Source organism: Cavia porcellus, unplaced genomic scaffold, assembly GCF_034190915.1.
Source record: "Cavia porcellus strain 051 isolate PalLab524CR breed Dunkin Hartley unplaced genomic scaffold, mCavPor4.1 scaffold_27, whole genome shotgun sequence".
Classification (NCBI taxonomy): domain Eukaryota; kingdom Metazoa; phylum Chordata; class Mammalia; order Rodentia; family Caviidae; genus Cavia; species Cavia porcellus.
In genome coordinates, this window is record NW_026947510.1 from 51,458,879 (window position 1) to 51,484,340 (window position 25,462).

Sequence of the window (25,462 nt, forward strand, 5' to 3'; positions counted from 1 at the left end):
GCTTATCTAGCATAGAACCAGACAAATACATGGAGCTCCTTAACACCACTAAATGAAAGAAAAAATGGACATGTAAAGATCTATAAAGCAGAGTATAGAGGAGATGTAATCATACACAACAAATTATTCTTATTCAAGAGTTGTTTTTTAAAGCTAACACAGAGTTTCTCAATCTCAATACTACCAGCATGTTAAGCTGGATGATTTTCATTGTGACACTGCGACTGTGCATTTTAAAGCAGCAGCCCTGGCCCCTACCCACTAGATGCTGCTAACAGCTGCAAAATAATGAAAATCAACACTGTCTCCACACATGGTCAAATCAACTCCAGTTCTTGTTAAGAACCAGGGTCAGTGTCTACCTATCATCCTCTCCAACTCCTGTGCCTATGACTTTCAACTTGCCCAATTATTTCAGCACTCAGTATATGCTTGCTTCAACACTCATATTTACAATGCACCCAGAATCTAGGTCCTGAGTTCTTCAGCATACTTAATTCAAGGGGGCGCTATTCCACAGTCACCTACCAGACCCTCAGACATCATCACTGTATCATCTCTTTTACTGTCAGCGGCTCAAGCTCGTATCACAAGCTCCTGTCATTTTCTGCTCCCACCCTTTTATTTCACCGGAATCTGTTTATCCCAGTATACCAACACCTTGGCCTGGATAATGTATACTTGGCTTCACACATGGACTTCTTAAATTAACCACCAGAACCACCTTAATCCAGGCTGGGACTAAACTGAGACTTTTACTCCACTTCTTTGTGATCCTTCTCTATCTCAAGGTGCCACGTCACTATAGCCAGCTACCATTCTTCTCTAAGTAGAAAATTATTAATTTCTCTAAAACAAACTCATTCAACTTGTTTTACTACCTTAAACACATTAGATATTCAATAAATATTTTTTAAATTTAGAAAGGAAAAATATCATGGCTTAACATCAGCTATGTTAAAAGAATGATTTTTATGAGGGAAAAAAAGCTCTAATTTTCATTTGAATTCAAGATTTTACTCTACAATCCCAAGTAACCCCAAGGAAAGACAACAGGCCTCTCTAATTTCTCAGTTACCACTATCAACCAATAGCACACACTGCTGTGATAGACCTTCCAGATAATCACTAATACACACTAAAGTTTTTTATAATTTTATTTTTAATGTAGTAAAAATACAACAGAACAATACAGAACAAAGCCAATCGAGACAATGTAGTGACAGTGGCACAGAGCTTCACAGCAGGATACTGGGATAGTAGTAATAGGTACTATAGTATATTTCGTTATCTTCACAATAGTTGTCCAATTAGGTACAGCAAAATCAAACCAATAACAGAACATTGTAAAACCAATTGAAGGAGAATATTGAATAGAGCAAAACAATCATTACAAAACATAACAGTGAAAATAACCTTTGCCTTCAAACAGAACATAGAAGGAAATCCCCCATATTTGCTATATTGCATATGGTCATCCTCCCAAAAGATGCTCAGAACTCTGTCCCCAGTTGCTGATGGGGGAGAGGGCATCAGTAGGCTCACTGAACAGCTGACTGGTTCTCCTCCCGGCAGTGCCAAGAGCGCTTCCACATTAAAGTTTAACAAAGAAGCACAGACATAAACTCCAATGTAACAACTGATCATACTACAAATAAAATCTGCTATCTAAAAACATAAAGTGATCCAGGGCCAGAAATGTTGACGCACATCATAAACCCAGCAGTTGGGAGCTGAGGCAAGAAGTTCACAAGTTCGAGAATAGCCTGGGCCACACAGTAAGTTCAAGGTAAGCTTGAATGAATTACATATTGAGGCCCTGTCTCAATAAGTAAATGAATAAATAAAGGTGAGTCTTAATTTCACAATTCAATGAAATACAGAAGTAGCTTACCAGATGACAGCACTGACAATAATTTCATATACTAAGCACCCATCACCTACAATGTGGACACAGACTAATATTCATTCCCTCAAGAGTTTTTTAAAAAATGCTCTGCAATAGGTGATACAGCCTTTAATAATTAACTGGAATAGGCAACTGTACAACAGCTTTAGAATTAAGTGTTCCATTTTCAGCTAACTCTTCACAAGTATGAGTTAACTGTCAGAAAAGAAAGGCAGCATCATGCTCCATGAGAAGGATCATTCAGTCCTCCCCGTACTACTCAGCTTTCCCACTTCTGAGGCACAACGCCACACACTCACAACTTAAAAAGGAGACTTAATTTGGCTCAGGATCACAAAGGACTCGGTTCACGGATGGCTGGTTCCGAGGCAGAAACATCATGGCAGACGGATATGGCAGAGCAAGGCAGACTAGTTCACCATGGCTAGGAAGCAGCGCAGGAAAACAATGCCGGAGAGGACCAGGCAATACACAGTACCCAAGCTCACGTCTCTGTGACCCACCCAATACACACACAGGGGCACGCTTCACTAATCTGCTAGGCATTTCTTCATCAGATAAAGCTGACACATCAGAATTACAGTCAAGCCCCTACTAAATCTAAGGCATGGTACTGTTACCAGCTTTTGTCTCAAGTAATTGTGGGATAAGCAGTCAGGCAAAAGCTTTAGCAAAATAAACCAAACATTTCTTAAAATGTGTTCCAAACTTTTTTCTTGACCTCCAGCTTATAGTGGCCTAGACAAGTATCTTAAAAGCATTTCTAGTCAGCCATTTTTGGTAACTTACAAGCAAAATTATTTTTAGCTGAAAAAGTTTATTTCAATCCCTCTCATAACTCAGAAGCATCTGACCAGGTTTAGTCCAAGCTTTCCAGAATAGTTTGTCTCTCAGTGAATTCAAAGCAGAGACTATTTCAGCTTCAAAGGAAAAGTTCCCTTCTTAAGAGACAGCAACAGGGGCTGGAGGTTTAGCTCAGCGGCATAAGCACCTGCCTTGCAAGCAGGCAGTCGTGAGTTTGATCCCCAGTACCGATAAAAATGAAAAAGACCAAAAAAAAAGAGACAGGAACAATCAAAATGTGCTCATATACAGGATATACGAAAATGCATCACTTACCTACCCACCACCTACACATTATACTGCAGTGATGAAGCACTTAAACATTCAGGAAGCATTTTGAAAGCCTCTGATGGACAAAACATTGCTGCAGCATTCCACACTATGAAGAGCTAAACATAAGGTAGAAAAGTGCTTCACATAAATTCAAATATAATAAAACAGAACATAAAGTTCCAGTTGTTTCCATGCAGCACTCAAACTGTGACTCCAAATACAGCAAAAGTTCTAGGATGCAGAAAGCTTTGGAGAAATGAGTAATGCTGCTGGAAGGCAGCACACTACATCTATACAATGTAACCAAATATAGATTTTCTTTGTTCTCTTGCTTTCTCTTCCTTAATGAACAAAGACAGGGTTATATTCACCACTATGAGTACATGTTCCTTGAGTGGTAGGATAATCCAACTACCAACAGTCAGTTTTATAAATAGTGCACATGATGACAAAGGATTGGCAGTGTCAGGATGGACTAACTACCAAGGACATTCTGGGACGCTCTCTGCCCTCAAGTCTACATCCAGACCCACGGTGCCACCTGCACTCCCGCCATGCCCTGCGCTTATACAGTCTGTGGTTTTGCCTGCCTACCTCTGCTCAGTCACCCAATACTCAGCAGTGACGCCTACAGAATATCCTTCTGTTCATCCCCCAGCTGGTTAAGACTCCCTCCCCTTGTCCACTCTGTTCCCACAGAAACCAGACTCACTCCTACCAGAGTACAGCAATTCTTCCATTTAACACTAGGTTAGGTTCGAGAATCAAAGGCCGTTCCCAAGTCCATTTGTTCATAAAATTCCAAAATGAGAAGAACCCAGTAACCTCTGGGTACATACTTACTTTGGGGACATGTGTTAAGAAACCCACAGGGACTGTGGTTCTGACTCACTTTGCTTCTTCTCAACCCACTTCACGATTCTTACTTGAGTCTTTATAATTGTACTGCTGAATGATTCATCCTGAATGCGTACTCAGAATTTATCATTTCCTAACATTTTCCATTTTTACTCATCTCTACACTTACCCAACCCTTCATATCACTATTTTCAGTTAATGATAAATGCAACATAACACACCTAATAAAAACATCTGTAACTATATATGGCATATTATATCAATATAAATCCAAGCACTGGAAATACCTATATACCTATAAACAATGGGACAAACAAAATTTAAATGACTGTGTGCCATCACTAGCAGTTTTTACTTTTATATTTTTACTATCACTATTTCATCCATGTGGTAAGTAGAACTGGCACACTTCTAACACATAACTCTTTTCTATGAAAACTAGCAAGTTTTAGAATCACATGCTCCATGTTTATTATATTATTTTAATTTAAAAAAAGGTTTTGAGACAGGATCTCACTATGTATTTCAGGCTAGCCTTGAACTTGGTGGACTTACAGAAGTGCACCACCACACCCAACTAGTCAATTATTTTTAAACCAAGTAATCAATGCACATACAATAATTCCCCATTGTACAGAGTTTTACCTTATGCGATTTCACAATCAGCATGGAAATTTTCAGAAATAATTTGTAAGTTTTTAAACTGTTCAGTGTTCTGAGTAACGTGATGAAATCTCACAACACTCTGTTCTGATCCCCCTAACCCTGACTTAACCCTTTGTCCAGTATTATCTAGTCTATATATAATATTCAAATCAGTAATAAATAGTCATCTTGGTTATCAGACCAAGAGTCACAATATTACAGTGCTTGTGTTCAATTAACCCTGACTTTATGTAATAACTGTCACACAGCAGAACAGGAGTGGTGCTGGCAATTTGATTACATTGTATAATTGCCCAACTTTATTATTAGTTATTGTTGTAACGTCTTACTATCCCTAATGTATACATTATAGCTGCATATGTATGTATAGAAAAAACAGTACATAACAGGTTCCAGTTTTACCCAGGTGTCAAGCATCTCCTAAGGGTCTTGCAGTATATCTCCTGTAGATAAGGTAGCACCGCTATTACACAAAATTCAAAAGGCACAGAAGGTATACAATAAAAATTAAGACTTGACTCCTACGTTACTTAGTGTTACTCCTCAGAAGCAACCACTATTAACAGAGCCTTGCATATCTTGGAAAAGATAATCTATGTGACTGTGGGTGTGATTTTTTACATTACACAAAGAAAAACAAATTAGCCATTTTTCTGCACTTGACTTTACACTTGGTGTTTTCAGTGTTCTTTGTCTATTCGTGCAAACGCCTAGTTCTTTGTAAGGGGCTGCACGATATTCCAATTGGATGAGTGTACCTTATTTTATCTTTCCCATCAAATAGCATTTTTACTTTTTTAACTTCTACTCTTTCAAAGAGTACTACAATGCATATTCTTCTATGCAAATCCAAGAAATGGAACTGAAAGATCAAAGAATACGTACATTTTAAGAGCTGCGGTCAAGTTTACAAAGAGGCCCATGGTTCAATCCTTGGCACCTCAAAAGATGCACATTTTGCCGGAGATTTAACTCTGTCGCATAGGCATAAGCACCTGCCTGGCAAAGGTGACATCCTGAGTTTGATCCCTGGTACTCCCCCCAAAAAAGTGCATTTTACGTTTTAATAGATATTGCTAACAGCTCTTCATGGAAGTTATGTGACTTTCCTGTGTGTACCTGCACACAGTACTAAGACTGAACGAACCGAGAGCCTCGTGAGCAATCTATTGAGCTACATCCCCATCCCTTTTTTAATTTCATTTTGAGACAAGCCCTCACTAAGTTGCCCATGCTGGCCTAGAATTTACAATCCTCCTGCTTCGGCCTTCCTAGTAGCAGGTAAAATAAGTGGGTACCACTATGCCCAGCAACTTATGTAACCTTCTGCCCCACAAACACTATAAATACCTATTTCTCTAATTACATACTTATCAGTCTATTGTTTTTCAATGTTAATTCTAATGGATGACTAAACGTTGTTCCAAAAACCTCCTGCAAGAAACTCAAGTTTCATAAGAACACTCCTTTAAATCTAACTCCAGGGTCTACCAGCATTTAGCTCATTGCAGGCGTTCTAATGTTGTTAGGTGAATGAATGAACAAGCAAGACAAGGGCTTTTACACAATATGAGAACGTTACTTCTACTATAATGGAAAATGAAAGCACTTAAAATTTTAGCAATTTTTCTCTTTAAAAAAAAAAGGGGGGGAGGGACTGGGGATTTAGCTCAGTGGCATAAGCACCTGCCTTGCAAGCAGGCAGTCGTGAGTTGGATCCCCCCAGTACCGATAAAAAGGAAAAAGACAAAAAAAGGGGGGGAGGGGAGCTAGATGGTGGTACATACCTATAATCCCAGCACTCAGGAGGCTCAGGCAGGAGGATCACTGCAAATTCAAGGTCAGCCTGGGCTACAAAGTGACTCCAGGCCAGCCTGAACTACACAGTGAGATTATACCTTTAAAAAAAAAAGAGAGAGGAAAGAAAAAAAGGATAGATGCTCTGATCGTGATGATCTAGAATGGTTTCTGCTAACGGTTTAAAAAAAAAAAAAACAGGAAAGATTCACACCTATCTGAAATAGTTAGGTACTGTGCTCCCTTGAAGTAGACAGTCTTACACTAACAATGCCAGGAAACCAGATGGGCCTCCAGTGCAACCTCCAAAGGAACATTAAGACTAAGACTCTTCTCTAAAACCACCACAGGACAGCAAAGCTTCTTGTAGCAATATTCTTTATATATAACTTTCAAACACACCAATTTTCACATGCATTGGGCACAGTTCCATCAATTAATGTTTTGCCAATTTACTAGGCTTTTGTTTTTTGTTTTTTTTGAGACGGGCTCATTATGTAATCCAGGCACACTGGCCTCGAACTTGTGATCCTCCTGCCTAGGCCTCCCAAATGCTGGGATTACAGGTGTGCACTGACACATCTGGTCACACTAATTTGCTTTTGCATGGCACCTAGCTTAGTCAATACTAAACATCTTTCAGTGGATCCAGTAATACTGAACTCTGGATGCCTCTGGTCAGCGTGTGTTTGCCAAGGTCTCTAGTGACCTTGCCCTGTGCTATAACAAACACCATAACAACAGGTAACATTTTCACAGAATTGCTATGTAGCAAGCAGATTATATTCACTGTATTAATTCATTTACTACAACAATCTGTGAGGCAGAGTATTACTATCTCCACTTTACAAATGAAAAACTGAAGCATAGAGAGGGTGTGTAACCTGCTTAGTGAGCACACAGCTACACAGGCATAGGGACAATTTGAGTCCATACAATCTGATATTGAAAATGTATCCTTTTAACCCAAAGTTTTACAGTCTGAAAAACACAGAGTACATGCCACCAAAGCACTGTAACATGTACTCTGTGAATAGTTCTATCAGCATGTATCAAAATTATCTATGCACACATTCACTGCCACAATATAATCACCATGCCTAATACCACCTTACTCAATAAATTCCTCAACTGGGTTTTAGTGTTTAAAGTGGAATTTAAAAATAGCACTTTTATCCCTCCAGTTTGAACTTCACATTTCCTACACAGACATTTCTGCTCCTGTGTTCCCGTTTCCTAAGACCTATCTCTTCCTCCACAGTAAGATCTATACCTTAGCTGTGTGCTGTTTCCCTAGCAATACTGGCCAGATGTCTTAAGCTTCCTGAAACACTGCAGACACCCATACCACATTCCTGGTGGGAACAGCACTGGTAAGACAGCCCCCACCCCCCAGAAGTAATCAGCTGGATCAATGGCGCTTATCAGGATCATGGAGTAACTTGAGCCACCTGCCAACCCATCTCTGCACTGCTAAGACAGGCGCTTTCTGCTATCAGGTTGCACAAATGCCTGGAAACCTAATACTGGGTGTGAAGGAAAAAGCAATAGGTGAAACAACACAGCATCTGGTACCCTGCCTTGCTTCCATTCACCGGCTGGGGCAAGAGCACTAAACCATGTGTGACTCAGGCCACAGAGTCTCAGCAGCCCTGAGTCACTGACTGAAGAACCTGGGGACCACAAAGACTGTCTGGAAAGATGGGCTGGCATTCATATAGAGTATAAGGCACATCTCCACTGGCCTCATTCGCATTTTCCAAACTCTTCAGGCAAGGTGAGGTGCTACTTCCTCTATAATATCCTCATAAAGACAAACATCTACGGGAGAAACCAACTCTAAAAGCAATTTTATCTCATAGATTTACGTTAAGAAATTTGTAAACTCTGAGTTACAACCAACCCCGAACTTGGTTCAATTTTATGTCTGTCTGCATCAGAACCCACTACTGTTCAAGTAACAAAAATTCCGTATGTTGAACCATATTTATTTATTTCCCACCAAATTTCTGTCAAAGAAGTCATATTCCAGGGAGGAAGAACACTTGATCCATCTTGGGTTTTCCTCAAGGATTAAATGCAACTAAACTGTAAGGGATGGCTGCTGAGGCAAGAGCATCTATCAGGAGCTAACCTCACCCTTCTTACAATTCAACACCAACTCAGTTCACCAAATAATCCCCTGACAATAACGACATTCAATGAGGATTACCTGAACACTTGGGATATGTCTGAAATATAAGATGCCATACTGAATAAAATCACACTGCAGTTATATTCTATATGCAATGACTCAAAGCAGATCCTGAGTATCATTAGCAACTCAATGATAAACGGGACATCTGACCCAAAATATGCTCTACTAGTCAAAAAGGCAAACCAAGAACAGCTGACTAGGAGACAGAAAGCTGAAGTTATCTTTTACTCAGACATCTCTAAAAGGGATTGGAGGGCATTCAAGTGAAAGAAGACTTAAGATTAGCTCTTTGACCTTATGATTGCACAGTTCCATAAAAACAAAGACTCATCCTATAGGAGGTCCTATAACAGTCATCATACCAGAGACATTTAGACATGGCTGTCTCCGTGGACCAGAACACAAAAGTCTTCTTTACTCCACAAAGCTATGATAATTTTTTTTTAAAAGCCAGTCAAATTTAGCAGTGGGGGGGGGGGTGTTATACCAACTTTAGTGACACTAATGTTAATAAGTTCTGATAACCCACTGCCATCGGACCAGCCAGCTATGATAATTTTATACTACCCATCATTACCATCTAATGACTAATGCACTGTTGATCTATTAGTCAAACAAAATTAGAGATGGTATCATTTTGAGGCAAAAAAAAAAAAAAACCTATAAAACAAGTCATCATACATACTGCAACCAAATATCCCACACTTAACTTCCCCTAAGTATGAACTATAGGACAGAGGAAAAAACATAAAGCCCCTAACACAATGTGGACACTTGGAAGCACACTTAATGCATTTCAGCTAAATCCAAATTCAAAACACTAACTAGATCTAAAGTATTGAAGAAAGTAACTGAGACTCAATGTTGAGTTCAACTTCTATATGAAGGAACCATTGGGTAATATGCAAAACGTTTTCAGTACCATTTGTGGCATGCAAGAACAATCAGCCCGGTGTGGTGGCACACTTTTGTAATCCCAGCACTTAGCAGGCTAAGGCAGGAGAATCATTGCAAGTTCCAAACGAGCCTGGGCTACAAAGTGAGCCCAAGGTCAGCCTGAACTGCATAGCAAGACCCTGTCTAAAAAATCCAATTTAAAAAAAAAAAAAAAAACAATGAAGTACCTATTTGCTCCACTGTTTATCAGTTGCACTCTTTCAGTAACACCCTTGGGGGAGGAGTATCACCTTTGGCCCTTTCTAGCCATGACCCTGAAGAAGTATATTTGCACCATCTGATGAGCAGACAAAGAAATCACCTATCTTTTGGTGCCACTATAGGACACAATTAAGGGCATGTGCGAAAGCCTTCTGTAAAGTGTACCATGAATTTAATCGTTACTATATACAATTTTAGTCCTTATCCTTCAAATGCAGAGATGTGATTACAAGAAAAAAACAACAAAAATTATTAAGGGGATTCTTAAAAACTAAAAAGATATAACTATTTTTTTCAACAAACATATACTCTATTGAGTTTCTATTAGAATGCATTCCTGGCACTGACAGAGAGGCCAAGGATACAGACTCCTGCCTATGAGCAACTGAAATATAAGAAAAACCAAAGTAATAATAATAAAAATAGATCTTAGACCCTCAGTATCTATGTATCTGGACCTGAACTAAGCATGTTACATACATTATCTCCTTTAGTTCTCGGGCTAATCCACTAATAAATTTTATAAAAGGAGAAGCTAAAGCACAAAAGTAAACTTAACCAATATCACACAGCTGGGAAGTGGAAAAGTCGGTAATCTACCTCAAGAGTGTACTTGCAAGGTCATCCTAATTTTTATAATCCTGAAGTGGGAAAAACTTTTCTAAGAATCATACACACACAAACAAATTATTAATGAAACTTTTACTACATTAAGAAAATAACTTCTGATAAAGTAAATGAAAAAAAGCAAGCTGTAAAAGCATATGGAGCGTACGCTATTGTTCGTGTTTAAAAAAAGAATCGGGGAAGAATAACTCAAATGGATAACAGTGGCTACTCATTTGGTGAAGAGGGTAGGGGCAGAAGGGAACCAACTCACTAAAAATTCACTAGATGTATTTTTATGCATTTAGAGATTATGTATTTTATGCATAGAAGTAGGAAACCAGGTCACAATTCCTGGTTTGGTTAAGTCAGTTTGGAAAATGCTACATAATATTTCAGAGTCACAACACCTGCTTTAAAAAGTATAGTGTGATAGTTAAAATTTTTTGTTTAATTCTAATTTCCGAAGTTATTTGACTTTTTTTTTTTTTTTGGCAGAATGATACCTGTTATCATTTCCCAAAAAGCAATCAATGGAATACAACTTGGAATATTTCAAATTAAATAATTTCCTTGCTTAAAATAGAATGCTCGGCCAGTCAAATTGTTTAGGTTTGTTCAAGCTCTGAGAAACTGCTAAAAGCAGTTAAGTATTTGCTACTTGTCTAAAACTAATACCTTAGAAAACAATTCATAGTGACACTAAATCCAAAAAGGGTAAATGATCCCTCTACCACGCCCAAGAAAATCAAAAAAAGAATTCTTAACATAGGCTTCCCAGGGTTGAAAAGCCAGCAAAGCCCACAGAGTAACTCTTACTCCAACTACTCGTAGAGAAATGCAAAGTAAGCGTAAAGGGAAACTGCATGCACATGTACACAGATACAGGCTTATCTGTTCATTGCTGCATTTTTATATAGATGTCAAAAGTCACTAATGGCCCCTGATAAACATCCTTCTGAAAGGCTGCTGCTGCGTGCAGTAACATGCTTTAATGCTAAAGCCTGAAGGCAGGGAAACTCAAGTAAATCAACTGACCCTCCAAACACTAAAACACAGCTCAGAACCAAACCCTTTCAGCAAAAAAGATCTATTCAGCATCACAATAAGCAACTGAAGACCAAAACACAAAGTAGGGAGACAAAAGATGTCTACTATGAACAGTGAACAGCATTTCACTGAACACTGACCAACAGAAATACTAATGTTTATATCCAGATACAGCATTAAGTCAAAGTCTTAGAATGATATTTAAGCAGCAGAGCAGAATATTAAGTCGTGAGTCAGCCTATGGCTCCACATTTGAATACAACATATAAAACATGCAGTAAAATCTGTATGTGAATATAACCAACCAAAGTGTAATGAAATGCTCAAGTGGCAGCTGCCTGCATTATTATCCACCTTTTATAGAAGCTCCCCTCTGCCTCCCTCACAGAAAGATGTGTAAGACCTGGCTCCCACTTTCAAACTGGAGCCTATGGGGAGCTTATACTCCCTTATAAGCTTTGCCAAAGCTTCCACTCTGAAGGGTGTCCATGGTGGAGACTTTTTTTTTTTCAGTGTTTCTGAGACACAGTTTCACTACACAGTTCAGGCTGGCATTGAGCTCACTTTGTAGCTTAATCTGGTCTCAAACACACAGCAATCCTACTGTCTCAGCCCCCCATGAACTGAGATTACAGGTATACACCACCACATCTGGTCTTGTGAAGACTTTTGAAGTTCCAATAAAGTCCTAAACCCACTGTGCCAACCACTGACAGTGAATGTTCCTGAAAGCTTGTATGAGGTGCAAACCAATCAGTTAAGTTCTGTGGGTACTAGAAGCCGCCATAAAACACCTTCCAATATTGCCAGTATTTGCATTCTGAAATCACACAGTCTTACAGTTCATCCCCAGAAACCAAAAAACAGCAGGCAAAAGCAGTTAAAAACTACATATTCAGACTGATTAGGGGACAACCCAGTCTAATTAGGGGGTAAGTGACTTCACTGGCAGATCGTTTTGAAGAGGGGAGGGAAGTGAGTAAGAAACGGGGAAAAACTAAACAAAGATCTCCGATTCCTGCCTTGAACCCAAAATTATTACCTACTTTCCCAAGAATGTTTGTAGAGTGCTGAAATGCAAAAGGGAAAAGGGAAAAGAAAAAAAAGCAAGGTTGGGGTGGCAGTGTGCCACAAACTTAAGGCTGTGTAACTGTAAAAAATCCCCACAAGAAGACGACCTATGAAACCAAGCTCCGTGCAACAAGGGTTAACTATGCAGCTGCTTTTCTACTTGCCTAAAAGTCCAAGATAAACAGAGCAGGCCCATCAAGAAGTCCCAACAACTTCCAGGAAAATGGAAGCAAAGACCTTTTGTCTCAGGACAAGTCATACACCCCTGAAATTAATCCTAAATGAAATCCATATACTTACAGGTCTGCTCTGGAAAACATCTGGCAGTCACCAATTAATACCCCCTCCTCCAAACAGCTGCCAATTTGCAGAAGAAAAAAGCTGCTCAAGATAAAAATCAACAGAAGAACCTCCCAGTACCTCTGTTCCCTAAGCATTCCAATTCAAGCAGTAACTAGAAGCCAAATGGAATCCCATAGTTCTTGCCTGTAACTCCTCTGTCCCCATCCCAACCACAAAGCCAGGAGAATCCCAAGCCACCAGCCCATCCCTCATCATAAATCATGTTATACTTGTGGTATTTCCAATTAGGATCCAATAAAATCAATGCAGCCCAGAAAAAAAAAAACAGTATGCCTCCTCAGAAACAACATGCCTAGAATAAAATATTCAATACTCACTGCAAAATTTTTTCTTCAACAAAAAGAGAAATCAAGGACCCAGGCTTTCTATGGTTTAAAAAAAAATACCATACAAGGGTGTTGGGGACTAAGGTCCCTTAAAAACCCAGTATTATGGTTGAACACACCCATGTGGAAGTCAAAACCTCAAAGGCTCAGTTTTCACCCTTGGGAAATAGGTTTTTAAGAAGTTATTCAAGCATTATCATTTGACAATTCAAGAATGTCATCAACTTTATAAATGGTACATACCATCTCTCCTTTGCTGAAATTCGTAAATGTCGCAGCAGTAGTAAGGGGCATGTCAGAAGAAGATAGTACTACTGGCTGCTCCCTCATTCCTTTCTTTTTTTTTTCCTCCTTTCTTAGAACTTGCTTTATTCTTTCAGAATTCACAGAAGCGCTACAAAAACACCCTTAAGAAGGCCCCTACTATATTAATAAGGGATGTTACTAGAAAGTGAAAAGGGAAAACAAAGGCTGCAGAGAGAGAACTCTTACAAAATGTCTATTTATCTGTCTCCAAAGTTAAGATTCAAACATCTTTGTCAAACTCCCTCCTTTTTAAACATATCCAACAGGAGTGACCTGAAACAGCATGTATTTTGTTAAGTGTCTCGATCTAGTGTTTTCAAGATCCATAAAAACAATCTGCACTATCTGGTGAAACTCACTAGTTAGGAAGGGGAAGGTTAAGGTCCATAGTTGGTCCAATGGTAGTAATATATCTGAACTGAAACACTCCAGAATCCCTCAGCAGCACTGTAAAAAGACAGATCAACAGGCTGCTCCAATGAACAGGAACATGTTAGCTCTAATGGCCTCCCTCATTTGTGTGGTTCCTCTTTTTTCTTTAACCACACTACCATAAAGATGCTTTTTACACATACACACATGCACTCCATTAATTTCTGAGCACAGGAAAACATACATTGAGTTGCCATGCCCACCCAATACTTTCAACTGTTAAATTCCATCCTAGCTTCTGTATTCAAAGCCTCTCTCACCTTTAACCCCATACTAACAGAAAGATCAGGTAACATTAACAAATCATGCAACACCTAGACTTTACATGATCTGGAAAGCAGACCAAAGCCCAGACCCATAAAGGAAAATCTAGAGAGACAAAGTTATCTGTAGACCTCAACTGAACCAGGAAGACAAAATTCAATTCAGTAAGAATGAGTTTCTTGACAGTAACAGACCCAGGCACAGTGCTAAATCCTAGTGATCCCTAAGGATTCCTGAAGGATTTCAAGAATAAGGAGGAAAGTGTTTGAGCAAATGATAATTTTAAAAGTCCTCTAACAAAGTTACAAACATGATCTTTTAGAAAACAGTGGGAGCATGGGTGGGATGGAGTAGTCACAAAGTATCAAAAAGGAATCAATATCAAAACTGATTCTTCAAGGCTGAGAGAAAAGAGGCAAGAATTTTGGCCAAAAGTTACAGAAACAAAAATGAATTCACCCAAGTGGCAGTGTGTTCAAAAACTACTAACGCCTGGGCATGGATGTGAAGGTGGGATACAGTAAGCGATGGAAGTAGAAAGGCAGGCAGATGTCCAGACATGAGCAACTGGTGGCCAAAGGACAGAGAAGATTTCAACCTGAGGTCAAACCTGAGCTTTCAAAGTAACAGATTTACTTTCAGATAGCATGAAAGCCCCTTACTCCACTAGCACGGGACGGGCCCCCCAGAGGAGATCTGTACTCAAATGAAAGAATACACAGGCCTCCCTGCTCAATATCCATAAACCAATGAGAACACGAAGTGCCATATAGTTGATGTAACATAGGTAATCAACAAACATTAAAATTTTGAAACACAGTACTTTTACTCTTCCTTATTCCATCTACCTTAAACAGCCAGTGACTCTCTCATCTACCTCCCCACTAGGTTCCCTGAAATATCCATTATCAGTGCAAGAACTATACTTCAGTAGTCTTTTCAACCCAGAACAAAGAATGAAATGCTCCCTCCCCCTAAGGAGATCTTTATGACCAGGTTCATTCCCCTCCTCCTCCCATGGATGATAAGCAAATGAAGTTTCCCAACTTGACACACTGCTCATCTCTAATAGTTTCCAACTCTGGCACTTAATCAGAAGTATATTAACCACCCCACACTGAGCAAGCAGTAAGCAGGAACTGACTGGGCACTATTCAGCAGGTTACACAGAAAGCAACAAACAAACACTTAACAGAGTCATAACAGATACTTTCAATAATCTCAGTTACTCATTACAGCAGTTCAAATGAGCTAGCTGGTGGTAAGTCTCCCAATTCACAGATATATAAGCAAGAATTAAAGGGATGCTCAATATTTTGCAAAAGTCATTCAATTGCTAAGTGAAGCAGCCACTCTAAATATGAGAAATTATAAATGCTGTTTCTGTACTAGCTAACAATAAAAAATACCACTCCTTTAAAAATAAACAAGAATACTGGGCCTGGTGGTGCATGCCTGTAATCCCAGCACTCAGGAGGCTGAGACAGGTGGATTGCCGCAAGTATGAGGCCAGCGTGGGCTACATAGTGAAAGCCTGTCTCAAAAAAGTAAACCACATTTTACATTCTGATTAAGGGCTCACTCAGAGATCAATCACAATTGAATGAGCACAACTGAAATTTCCAAATGCGACTAGAAAGTTAGTTCTGAGCATCAGCAACCAAGAATGTTCAGACTGAAATAATCAGGGAGACTTTGCCATACACCAGGAAAATATATTATATCCTCTATACACTCTCTCCTGAGTCCCTAAAATAACATTTGAAAAAAACTCAAGGCTGATTGCTCAGTCACCTCAGTTGCCTCTGTCTCTCTCTGACTCAGTCTCTCTGTCTCCCTCTCCGTCTGTCTGTCTGTCTGTCTCTGTCTCTGTCTCTGTCTCTGTCTCTCTCTCTCTCTCTCTCTTTCTCTCTCTCTCTCTCTCCTCTTTCCCTGAACTACTTTACCAACCCAAATTATACAAACATGTCCAGGATTCACATGGCAGTTCTGATCCGATTTGTCCCAATCCTGGCTCAAGCAGCTTTGCACTACCTCCTAACTAGATCAGCGCTAGCCAATAGGTTTACTCAAGCTGATCTGCGATGGATTAGATAATGAAACCTTAGCCAAGTAAGCTGCCGGCTCATATTGGGGCTGGAAAGGAGAAGAATAAGAAACTCAATATTCCTATGGGCCACCTAAAACACCAAGTGCACTCACCATGCCTTGCTCCATCTGTCTGTCCATGCTCTTTTATTGCCCATTCCTTTCCATCAACTCTGTAGTTCTTCCCTCCTGCCTCTGAAGGAAGTGCACACTGGCCCCAGAATAAAGATATCTACTGTGCTTTACAAACATATAAGCAAATTTTGAACAAACCCACTCACCAAAATGGCTGTCTTTACCGCTTCAACAATTATTAAAGCCTAACCTCCAACTGAGGGCCTGAGCTAAAGATACACTAGCAACTGTTCTTGTTTACACCAAGTAGTATACAGAATTTCTTTCTCCACAGTCCTATAATCTTGAGGCTTGTCTTCACCAGTCTGCTTTGTAACAAAATGAAAGTTAAATCTCTAGTTAACTTCTGCTGTGTTCACATGTCAGCGTGACAGAGGAAAAGCATGGCAAGGTAACTGGAGGATGAGAGAAGGAGCTGAGACAGACAGATTCACCTCAGGCTGATCTCGGGAGTCACCTTAAGAACACTTCTACTTTGAAGTCATATCTACTTTCTCCTCTTTCTCAGATATATCTCCCTTTTCTCATTCAAAGGTTTGTGAGGTCTGGGGGAAAAGTAGTTTTTGCACGACTGTGCCTCGGTTTCTCACCCTACCGTACTTAGAGCTCTTAAAATAGGCTGAACACATTTCCTCCACTGATGCCTAACCCCATGTGATGGCACTGGAGATGGGACTCAGGGGAGATAATTAGGATTAGATGAGATCATAAGGGTGGGATCATCTTATGATATAAGTACAAGTAGAGCTTTCACTCTGTACGTACAATATACTACAGAAAGGCCATGTGAGAACACAGTAAGGAAGCAATGTCTGCAAATCAAGATGTGGTGAGCTTTCACAGGACACCAAATTTGCCAGCACCTTGATATTAGACTTCCCAGCCTTTAGGACTGTGAGAAATATGGATTTTGTTTTGCTTTGTTTTTTTAAGTCTATGTTACTTTGTTGTGGCAGCCTAAAAAGACTAATATAGTCAGAAATAAAATTTCAGTAATTTGGGTGAATCTTGTTAATGAAATTATAAAAGAAGCTTGTTATTGGGGCTGGGAAATGTAGCTCAGCGGCATAAGCACCTGCCTTGCAAGCAGGCAGTCGTGAGTTCGATCCCTGGTACCAATAAAAAGGAAAAAGAAAAAAAAAAGAAGCTTGTTATTTAACTACTGAAAGGGTAGCACACACTCAGTTCCAGCATCAAATACCCAAGTAATGACCACCCTCCAAAAAAATTCACTTAGATAAGAGCATCCACAAAGTAACCACAGGCTAGCAGATACCAAAAAGAAGCCTCCTCACTGAGTCACCTATGATATAAACAAGCACTGTACCCATGCAGCTAAAGTAGATTTAAGACACTGCTCAAAAGCAGTCACTCTGCCACATAATAATCACACATCAACCTTTCACTGCCACAAAACATTTCTGCTGAAAACTATAATCATTACAATTCAAAGTACCTTATATAGCAGCTAAGTTCTCAGACAACTGCACAAAAATAGAATATTTGTTAACCAAATTATTTATATTCACTAGAAAAGCTAACCAAAAAGAATTTAGTCTCCAACATGTTTGAAAGAGCCTAAGTTTTAGACATATCAGACTTGCTTAAAATGAAATGAACCTCTAATATCTATATATGTAACTCATTTAATTTTCCATCAAATTAGCGTAAATTATTTCCAAAGTAGTAAGTAGTCTTCCTTAAAAACTACATTTCTCAACCCATTTTTCAATTTTCAAACTGCATTTGTCCCTTCCCTCTTACCTCAGAGTTCTCTTACCAAGGCTGTGCTATTTTTCCATTCCCATAAAGCTTCTGTATACTGCCCCTCAAGAGCACCAGCAGTTCCCTTGGAGCCTAAGAATTATAACACAAGCACAGGGACTCTCCAGATTCCCCAGAGATCCACTCTGGGAAGTAATAATTTTTTCCAGAAGTTTAGTGGCTGCAACCCAACAGGGTTCAGTTTTGGAATCTGACGTTTAGAGACTAGCTTCATTTAGGAACCAGCCTCGGGAACTTAACCCACTATGTACTATGTACCCAAAACTGTCAAGTATTCATGGATAATCACAAAGGAAATATAATTCCTGTGTTTTGGAAGCTTACAGTCATACAAGGGAACTAAGAATTATAAAGCCGTTGAAAAATAATAAAAGGCAATGCGAAAATAAGCATAGAGCCAGGAGCTAAGCATTTTTGTAATCCCAACACTGAAGAGGTAAAGGCAGGAGGACTATCCTAAATTTGAGGCCAGCCTGGGCTACATAATGGGTTCAAGGCCCAACTTAACTGGTAGTGAGACTCTGTCTCAAACAAACAAACAAAGCTTGGAGGCAAAAGCAGTCTAATGTCAATTAGGCTGACCAACAAGTCTTTCACAAGGGAGCCAGGACTTCAGAAAAACTTCATTGTGTTAAGATGTAAACAAAAATATGTGCTTTAAAAAAACCCCACATAGCAAAAATAGTTGATGACACAAAGAATTTTAATGTACATTTATATGGGGCCTACAGTTTTCTAATTCGTTGATACCATATCTTAAGAATGAGTCCTTGTTGATTCTGCCCCAGGCCTCCAATTTAGCAAGCACATTTCTCTCTCCATGCTTCTGTTCTATTGGTTCCTTTACCTGAACTCTCTTCCTTTGTATCTCTAAATGGCCCATTCCCACGATTCAAGATCACTTAACAGAGAGACTTTCCTTGACCATCTTCATCATTCTCTTTTCCTTACTAGCGGTTATCAGCACCAAATAGTAGTTGTTCACGTCTTTATTATGTACCTCTTCCCATTAGAATACTAGTTCAATGAAAACAGGGCCTTTCTCTATTTACTACTACATTTCCAAAGATTAAAATTGTGCCTGGCGCGTAGCAGTTGCACAATAAACATCAGTTAAGCACAAGGCCCTGAGTTGAATCTTCAGTTTCACAATAAATAAATAAATATTAGTTAAATAAGTATTACACAGACACAGTTGTTAATTTTGCAAGGATCATATGTACCTTAAGAACAGGGAAACTTGCCTTACATTTTTTAGAAGGTAACTTAGGAATCATTTTGTATAAACACTTTGCTTTGTAACTAAGGAAAACAGCCCCCTAAACAAGGGCTTATCCCAGGACAATCTAGCCAACTGAAGGCAAGGGGCTAACTCCTGTACCACATGCTGTGATGGAACTACAAAAATGAGAACATACCAAGTGAAAGATCAACAATACCCATAACTGTGCAGAATGAGTGCAAAATGGTTCCCAGGGGCTAGTTCTAAATTATCTAACTGTATCCAGAGGACCTAATCGACTCATTGTTCTGCACATTCCCCATAGTACTATTACACTGCTCCATTTCCAAATATCACTGAGCAAAGGCAGCCAGCAAATAACAGGCCCCAGGCAGGAAAGAGAGAAGTGGGAGGGTCTCATCATTCACTATGACTGATAGAAACAATAAGTTAACACATATATAGATACATAATTACATACACATAACCAAGTGGAACATGCTCATCAGCACCCCTACCCAGTATTCTCTCCTTACTATCTACTGGTAAGCCACCTCTCCAGAAGTCTTCCTATATTCCTCTACAGTTTTTCATGGCCAACAGACTTCTCAGAATCCCTTTCCTTGACAAAGTTCTAATGAGAATAAAAGAAAGCAATGAAACAAATCCAAAAATAAACACCAAGAGGGTCATATTACCCAAAGCAATCGAAATAACAGAGGACTCTGCAAAGGAGAGTAAGAGGCACACAACGAACACGCCAGGCTTAAGTATAGCTCCAATTCTTAACACAGGAAGTCAGGCAAAACCTTAAAAAGCAGACAGCAGAGCACAGGAAGTCTTTGAGCACTGCAGAGATTTCCAAGAGTGGTGTAATGGAGAGAGGGCAGGAATAAGAATTAGAAGACCAGACTCTTAGTTCGTTTTATAACCAGCTACCTAGATGTCCTTAACCAAATCACTAATTTTCCCTGGACGCTGGATTCCGCAACTAAAAAATGAGACGGTTAAAACATAGTGGGACTTGGATCCTCTTCCCAAACCAAAGATGAAAATTACTCATTCTGCTCCACTAAAAAGAGCAGATAAAACTCTGCTGCCTAATAATCTTCCAAAGCAATCCTGGTTAAGAACCCCTGGAAAAGATAATGTTGTCGCTGGTCCCTTCTAACATTCCATGCTTTTAAAAGAATCAAGCAGATGTCTATACACAGTTGCTGGGCCTGTCTCATCATTTATAGAAACTCTCTTGCCAACAGAGACCAAATCCTAAAACCTAGGAAGGTTTCAAACCCCTCCACAAACTACCAAGTAACTGATATGATCAATACCATTCTCTTTCCCCACTGAAACCAGCCACTTTGTCCTTAAGCCCATAACTAAGTAATCCAGTCTTCTAACAGTCCTACAGATCTTGTGTGCCCCAGGTCACTGAAAATCTACAGGGTGTCACAGCGATGTAGGATGCAATTGGCAAAGTTATGAGAGGGAAACGTCCTATGTCACTCTCCAGACTCATTAACATGCTCCATAAAATGACACTGAACACCATAGCATTCCCAAACCACTACCAAACTCCGGGTACTTCTCAGTCACTCTGTACAACTGATTCAACCCACAACCTAAGCCACATCCCCTTTGGGCTCTCTCGAGGAGTTTTCTCTCTTTTCACACCTCTGCTTCAAATGCTGCTTCCCCTTCCCATCTCAGCGTGCGTCCAGAGCTGCCCGAGGGGTACTGCTCCTTTTCGGGAGGTTCCCCACCAGGTCCCCTCGTGCACAGCTCGGCCAGCCACTCTCCTCAGGGCACCAGTCCCAGAATTTCCCGAATTCGCAAGGAACTAAGGAAGGGTTCAATGAAATGGACTCCATCCCAATCAAGCGTGACTTCCCACCAAAACCTATTCTCTCGTGGTAACCCTAACCCTTCTCGTCCCCACTCGGGCATACACAGCTGTACTCTTCTGCATCCCTCGCCTCCAAGCCCGAGCTCGCCCCACCTTCCAGCCAGGCCCAGACTCACCCCCTCCCACCCGGGACCCCCGAAGCCCTCCCTCCACCCCCCACTCCGTCCACACCCGGCTGCCCGGGCTGCTCCTCCGGCCCCGCCCCGCACCCCACGGTAACCGGGCGCCCAGTCCCGCGCGGTCACCTGCATCCCGCCGCCGCCGGCGTCCGCCGTCGCCTCCTCGGTGCGCGGCCGCTTGCTCAGGCCGGGCTCGGCTCCGTCTCCTCCCGCTCCGGGAACCGGCAGCTCCAACTCTGACTCCCGCTTCATGCCCCGGGCGGCGGCGCCGGGCCCGAGCTGTGGCGACTGCTGCGGCTGGGCACCTTCCGCCATCCGCCCGCGCCCCCCTCGCCTCCGGGAGCCGGGCGACCCGCGACAGGCCACCACCCCCTGGGCCTCGGCCCCGACAGTCGCGACACGCGGGCGCGCGCCTGCCCCGCCCCCCGCGTGCGTGCGTGCGTGCGCGCGGGCCCCGCGCCCTCAGGCTCGCGCGCCGCGCCTCGCCGCCCGCCGGGTCGTCGGCGCGGGCCGCTGGCCGTCGCTATGGGCACTCACTCGCGCGCCCGCTCGCACTCGCGCCGCTGGCTGGCCCGCCCTGCTCTCAGCCTCGCGCACTCGAGGGGTGGCCGCCTCCCGCGCTCGCTCGCTGGCTCACTCACACTCTCCCTCGCAACACGCCGGCCGAGGGAAGAAGGGGGCGGTCCGGGCTCCCGAGGCGTGGGGAGGGCTGTTTATTTGGGAGGAGGAGGAGCGCGAGGCAGGAACGACCTGACTGGCCGGGATCCTCCGACCCGCCACTGTGGCAGCACCGGGAAGGCGGGGAGAGTGAAAGAGGGAGGGAGGGACTGGGATGTAGGACTCCGGCCCGCGCTGGAGGCTGTAGTGAGGGGGCAGTAGCGGCCGAGCCCGCAAAGAGGGCGGAGCCAGTGCCCCTCGGCAATCTCCGCTGCCTTCGTGCCGACCGCCCGAGGGAGGCCGGGAAGAGATCGTAGGAGCTCGAGATTCTCCGGCACCAGCCCAGGATTGTCCTGGGCTGAGGCTTGGAGGCTAGAGTGCCAGCCGGCGCGTAACGGGGCGGGGTGTGTTTCCCTCAGGGCGGGGCTGCACCCTAAGGCAGGCGGAGCTGGAGAGGCCCTTTGGCGGGGATCGGCCGCAGCTTGCAGAACGAGTTGCTCAGAGTTGCGACCTCAGTTCACTTGTCGGTCTGGCCCCTGGGATTCCTGCGGAGGAAGGGGTACTCTGCGAGAGAGCGAGTGTCTGCTAGCTTTTTCTCCCACACAAGAATAGTGATCTCGAGTTGAAAAGTCAGGGAATGAAGCCACCCTTTACAACCATTTTGAGAACTTTTACTCTAATCATGAATTCTCACATCTCTGATGATCTTAATAATACCTGATGTTAATAAAAGCTTCCAGCATACACAGTACGTTCAGATCCGTGGTTAGAGCTGATGATGGAGGTAGAGACTGCTATCTGCATTCCATTGACGAGCTTGAAACTTGATTGAGTTCTGCAGCCAAAAATGTGGTCCATCCAGCTCGGAGGACACCAGATCTCAGACTCTCTCTCCACCTTCCTGCCTTCGTGGTACTGTATTGCTTACCAGCTTCATGCAATGAATTCTTAGCCTACCAGGCTAGAACTGCCTCTGGATTCCCTATTGTGCCCTGTACATTAGAGGGAGAAACGACTTTATCTCTTTGGATTCCAGCTCCAACGTACATAGAATGAGGAAATGGTTTGGATCAATCAAGGGTTGGATTTGTGCCTTTCCACCACCACCCTAATAATTGTCAATACGTCAAGATGTTTTGTCCTTTTTTTTTGTACCAGGGATCGAACTCATTTTTTACTTAGTACTGGTATAACTAGGGGTGTTGTATTTGGTTAGTAAAAGCTAGGAATGTTGCCAAACAAAGAGTTATGGAGCCTACAATTGTCAATAGTGCAGAAATTGGAGACCTGGAGTTAGGTGGATTTCTGAGGTCATTTGCAACCAGGCTGAGACTTGTTCTTTGAACTTAAGTTTTAGCCTGCCAGAGCTGGAACAGAACAATGGTAAATATCCCTACTTCTGAGTCAGGCCATCCCAAATGGGAAGCCAGGTTTTCCCACCTATTGCCTGGGAAATATTGCGCCAGTAGTCACTAAGAGTTCTTTAACAGGTGTTCGAGGGCCTGTAGAAGAGCTAAAAGAAAGAACTAGAAAATTTGCCTTGCAGCTGGGTTTTCCAAATAAATACATTGTGTTAATTTGTTTAGCTCTGCCACTTACAAATCAAACCTTATGAAAGCTACTTAATCTTTCCATCCCTCAGTTTCTTTACCTGAAAATTAAGATGGTAACAGCATCTTTCTGAAAGGGTTATTGCAAGGATTGATGAATTATTACATATTAGGAACTTTGAGCCTGATAGCACATGTCGAGAAGGGTGACACAAGAGGGTTAAAAGTTCAAGCCCAGCCTCGACAATTTAAGAATTTACCAGACCCTGTCTCAAAATTTTAAAAAGGGCTAGAGATACAGCTCAGTGCAAAGCCCTGGGTTCAATCGCCAGTAGTTGGGGGGAGGGGTGTTGATCAGAATGGTCTATATCAATGATGTTTAACCTTTCAGAGTTTTCAGTGATACATTCCACTGCAGCACACGTGGGCTGTTATTAATATTATCATTATTTTATTTACATGAACTGTTGCTAATATTTTGGCCATTTTATTTCCATTTTAAGTGAGAGGAACAGTGTTCATTATCAAGATACAAAGAATGTTATTCTCACTGTTACTGAAGTTCCTTGCTATGAAAGTGGCTTGATTAAGGCTGCTAAAGATTCACATGTGACAGACTCCCTAAGTCACCCTTTGGTGCAACCACTATATTAAGCAAATTATTCAAATTCCCTAATCCTTACATTTCTCATTTGTAAAATGACAATAATAATAGCCACCGTGTTGTTCTAAGCATTAAATGAGACAAAATAAAGCACTTACTATAGTGCCTAACATATAGTAACCACTTAGTAAGTAGTAATTATTCATTATCTAATTGGTTTAGTGATAGTAAGCTACTGGCCAGAGGCCCATGGGGAAAGAGAAACCCAAGCAGCTCTTAATATTGCTACTTGCACCACTAAGGTGGAGTCCAAGTATCTGAAAGTTCATTCTTGAGTCCAATTAGCTCCAACCTCAGCAGTTGCCAGCCGCTAGTACTGTGCACCCTGATGTGTGCAACCAAGCATTAGGGCTTTGAAGGAGAATCAGGGTGTTTCCTAGTAGCCATTGTTGAAAAACAATGCCTTTTTTAAAAAACCTGGGTATATCAGTGATTGGTGTTTCTGAAAAATTTACTAAATTGGTATCCTTAGACTTGTTCTCCCCTCCCTACCTGCTTTGCCAAAATATTGCAATCTGACTGTTAGGTCCTTCTGGACTGAAAATGCTTGAACAAGAAATGAGAATTGGGATTCAGAGATGCCTGTGACTCTAATTATTGTTATTCAGGTAGTGCTCGAGTCCCTAAGAAATAGAGCAATGCAATATGGGAATGTTTGAATGACCCGGCAGAACAAGAGAAATTGGACTGTGGTCTGTAAACAAGCATTAAGCATTTAGGAAGACAGATGAGACTAGAAGCCTATGAATAGTAGAAGAGGCTAAATGTACCCATGGCAACACAAAGACCATAGATCATTTCTTTTTATGCATTTGCAGCTATTTGAGAATATGTAGTTATGAGATATTACAGAAGAAAAGAATATTAAATAATATTTTGCCAGAGAGATATTTTAACTGAAAAACTACTGTAATCCTAAAATTTGTTCATTTATTCATTTAACAAACTATAGGCAAGCATCTGGAATGCCAATGTGAATAAAATTTATTCTTGGTAATCTAGAGAAGAAAGAAGAATGAACAAATAGTGTGACAGTTAGAGGGTTGGGGTGTGTGATTAATGGTAGAGCATTTGCCCAATGTGCATGAGGCTCTGGATTCAGCCCCGGTTTTACACACACACACACACACACACACACACACACACACACACACGCATACACACAAATTACAATGCTTCATGATAAAGAGTTTCTCTCTCAAAACATACAAGGACAT

At 41.4% G+C, this 25,462-nt stretch overlaps 1 protein-coding gene across 20 annotated transcripts in view; it reads right to left on the reverse strand.

Annotated features, from left to right (window-relative positions):
- Rbfox2 (RNA binding fox-1 homolog 2) overlaps positions 1-21,818 on the reverse strand; it is a 259,340-nt gene extending 237,522 nt beyond the window's left edge. For 3 of the 20 annotated variants that reach the window (XM_063238437.1, XM_063238428.1, XM_063238424.1), the window contains exon 1: positions 21,501-21,804. In XM_063238437.1, coding sequence (XP_063094507.1) covers positions 21,501-21,689 — 189 coding nt within the window. In that variant the 5' untranslated portion in view covers positions 21,690-21,804. Of the gene's footprint in view, positions 1-21,500 lie in introns of all 20 variants that reach the window. The other 17 variants (XM_063238430.1, XM_063238426.1, XM_063238439.1 and 14 more) reach the window with 12 other exon arrangements.
- Between the last annotated feature and the right edge of the window lie 3,644 nt (positions 21,819-25,462).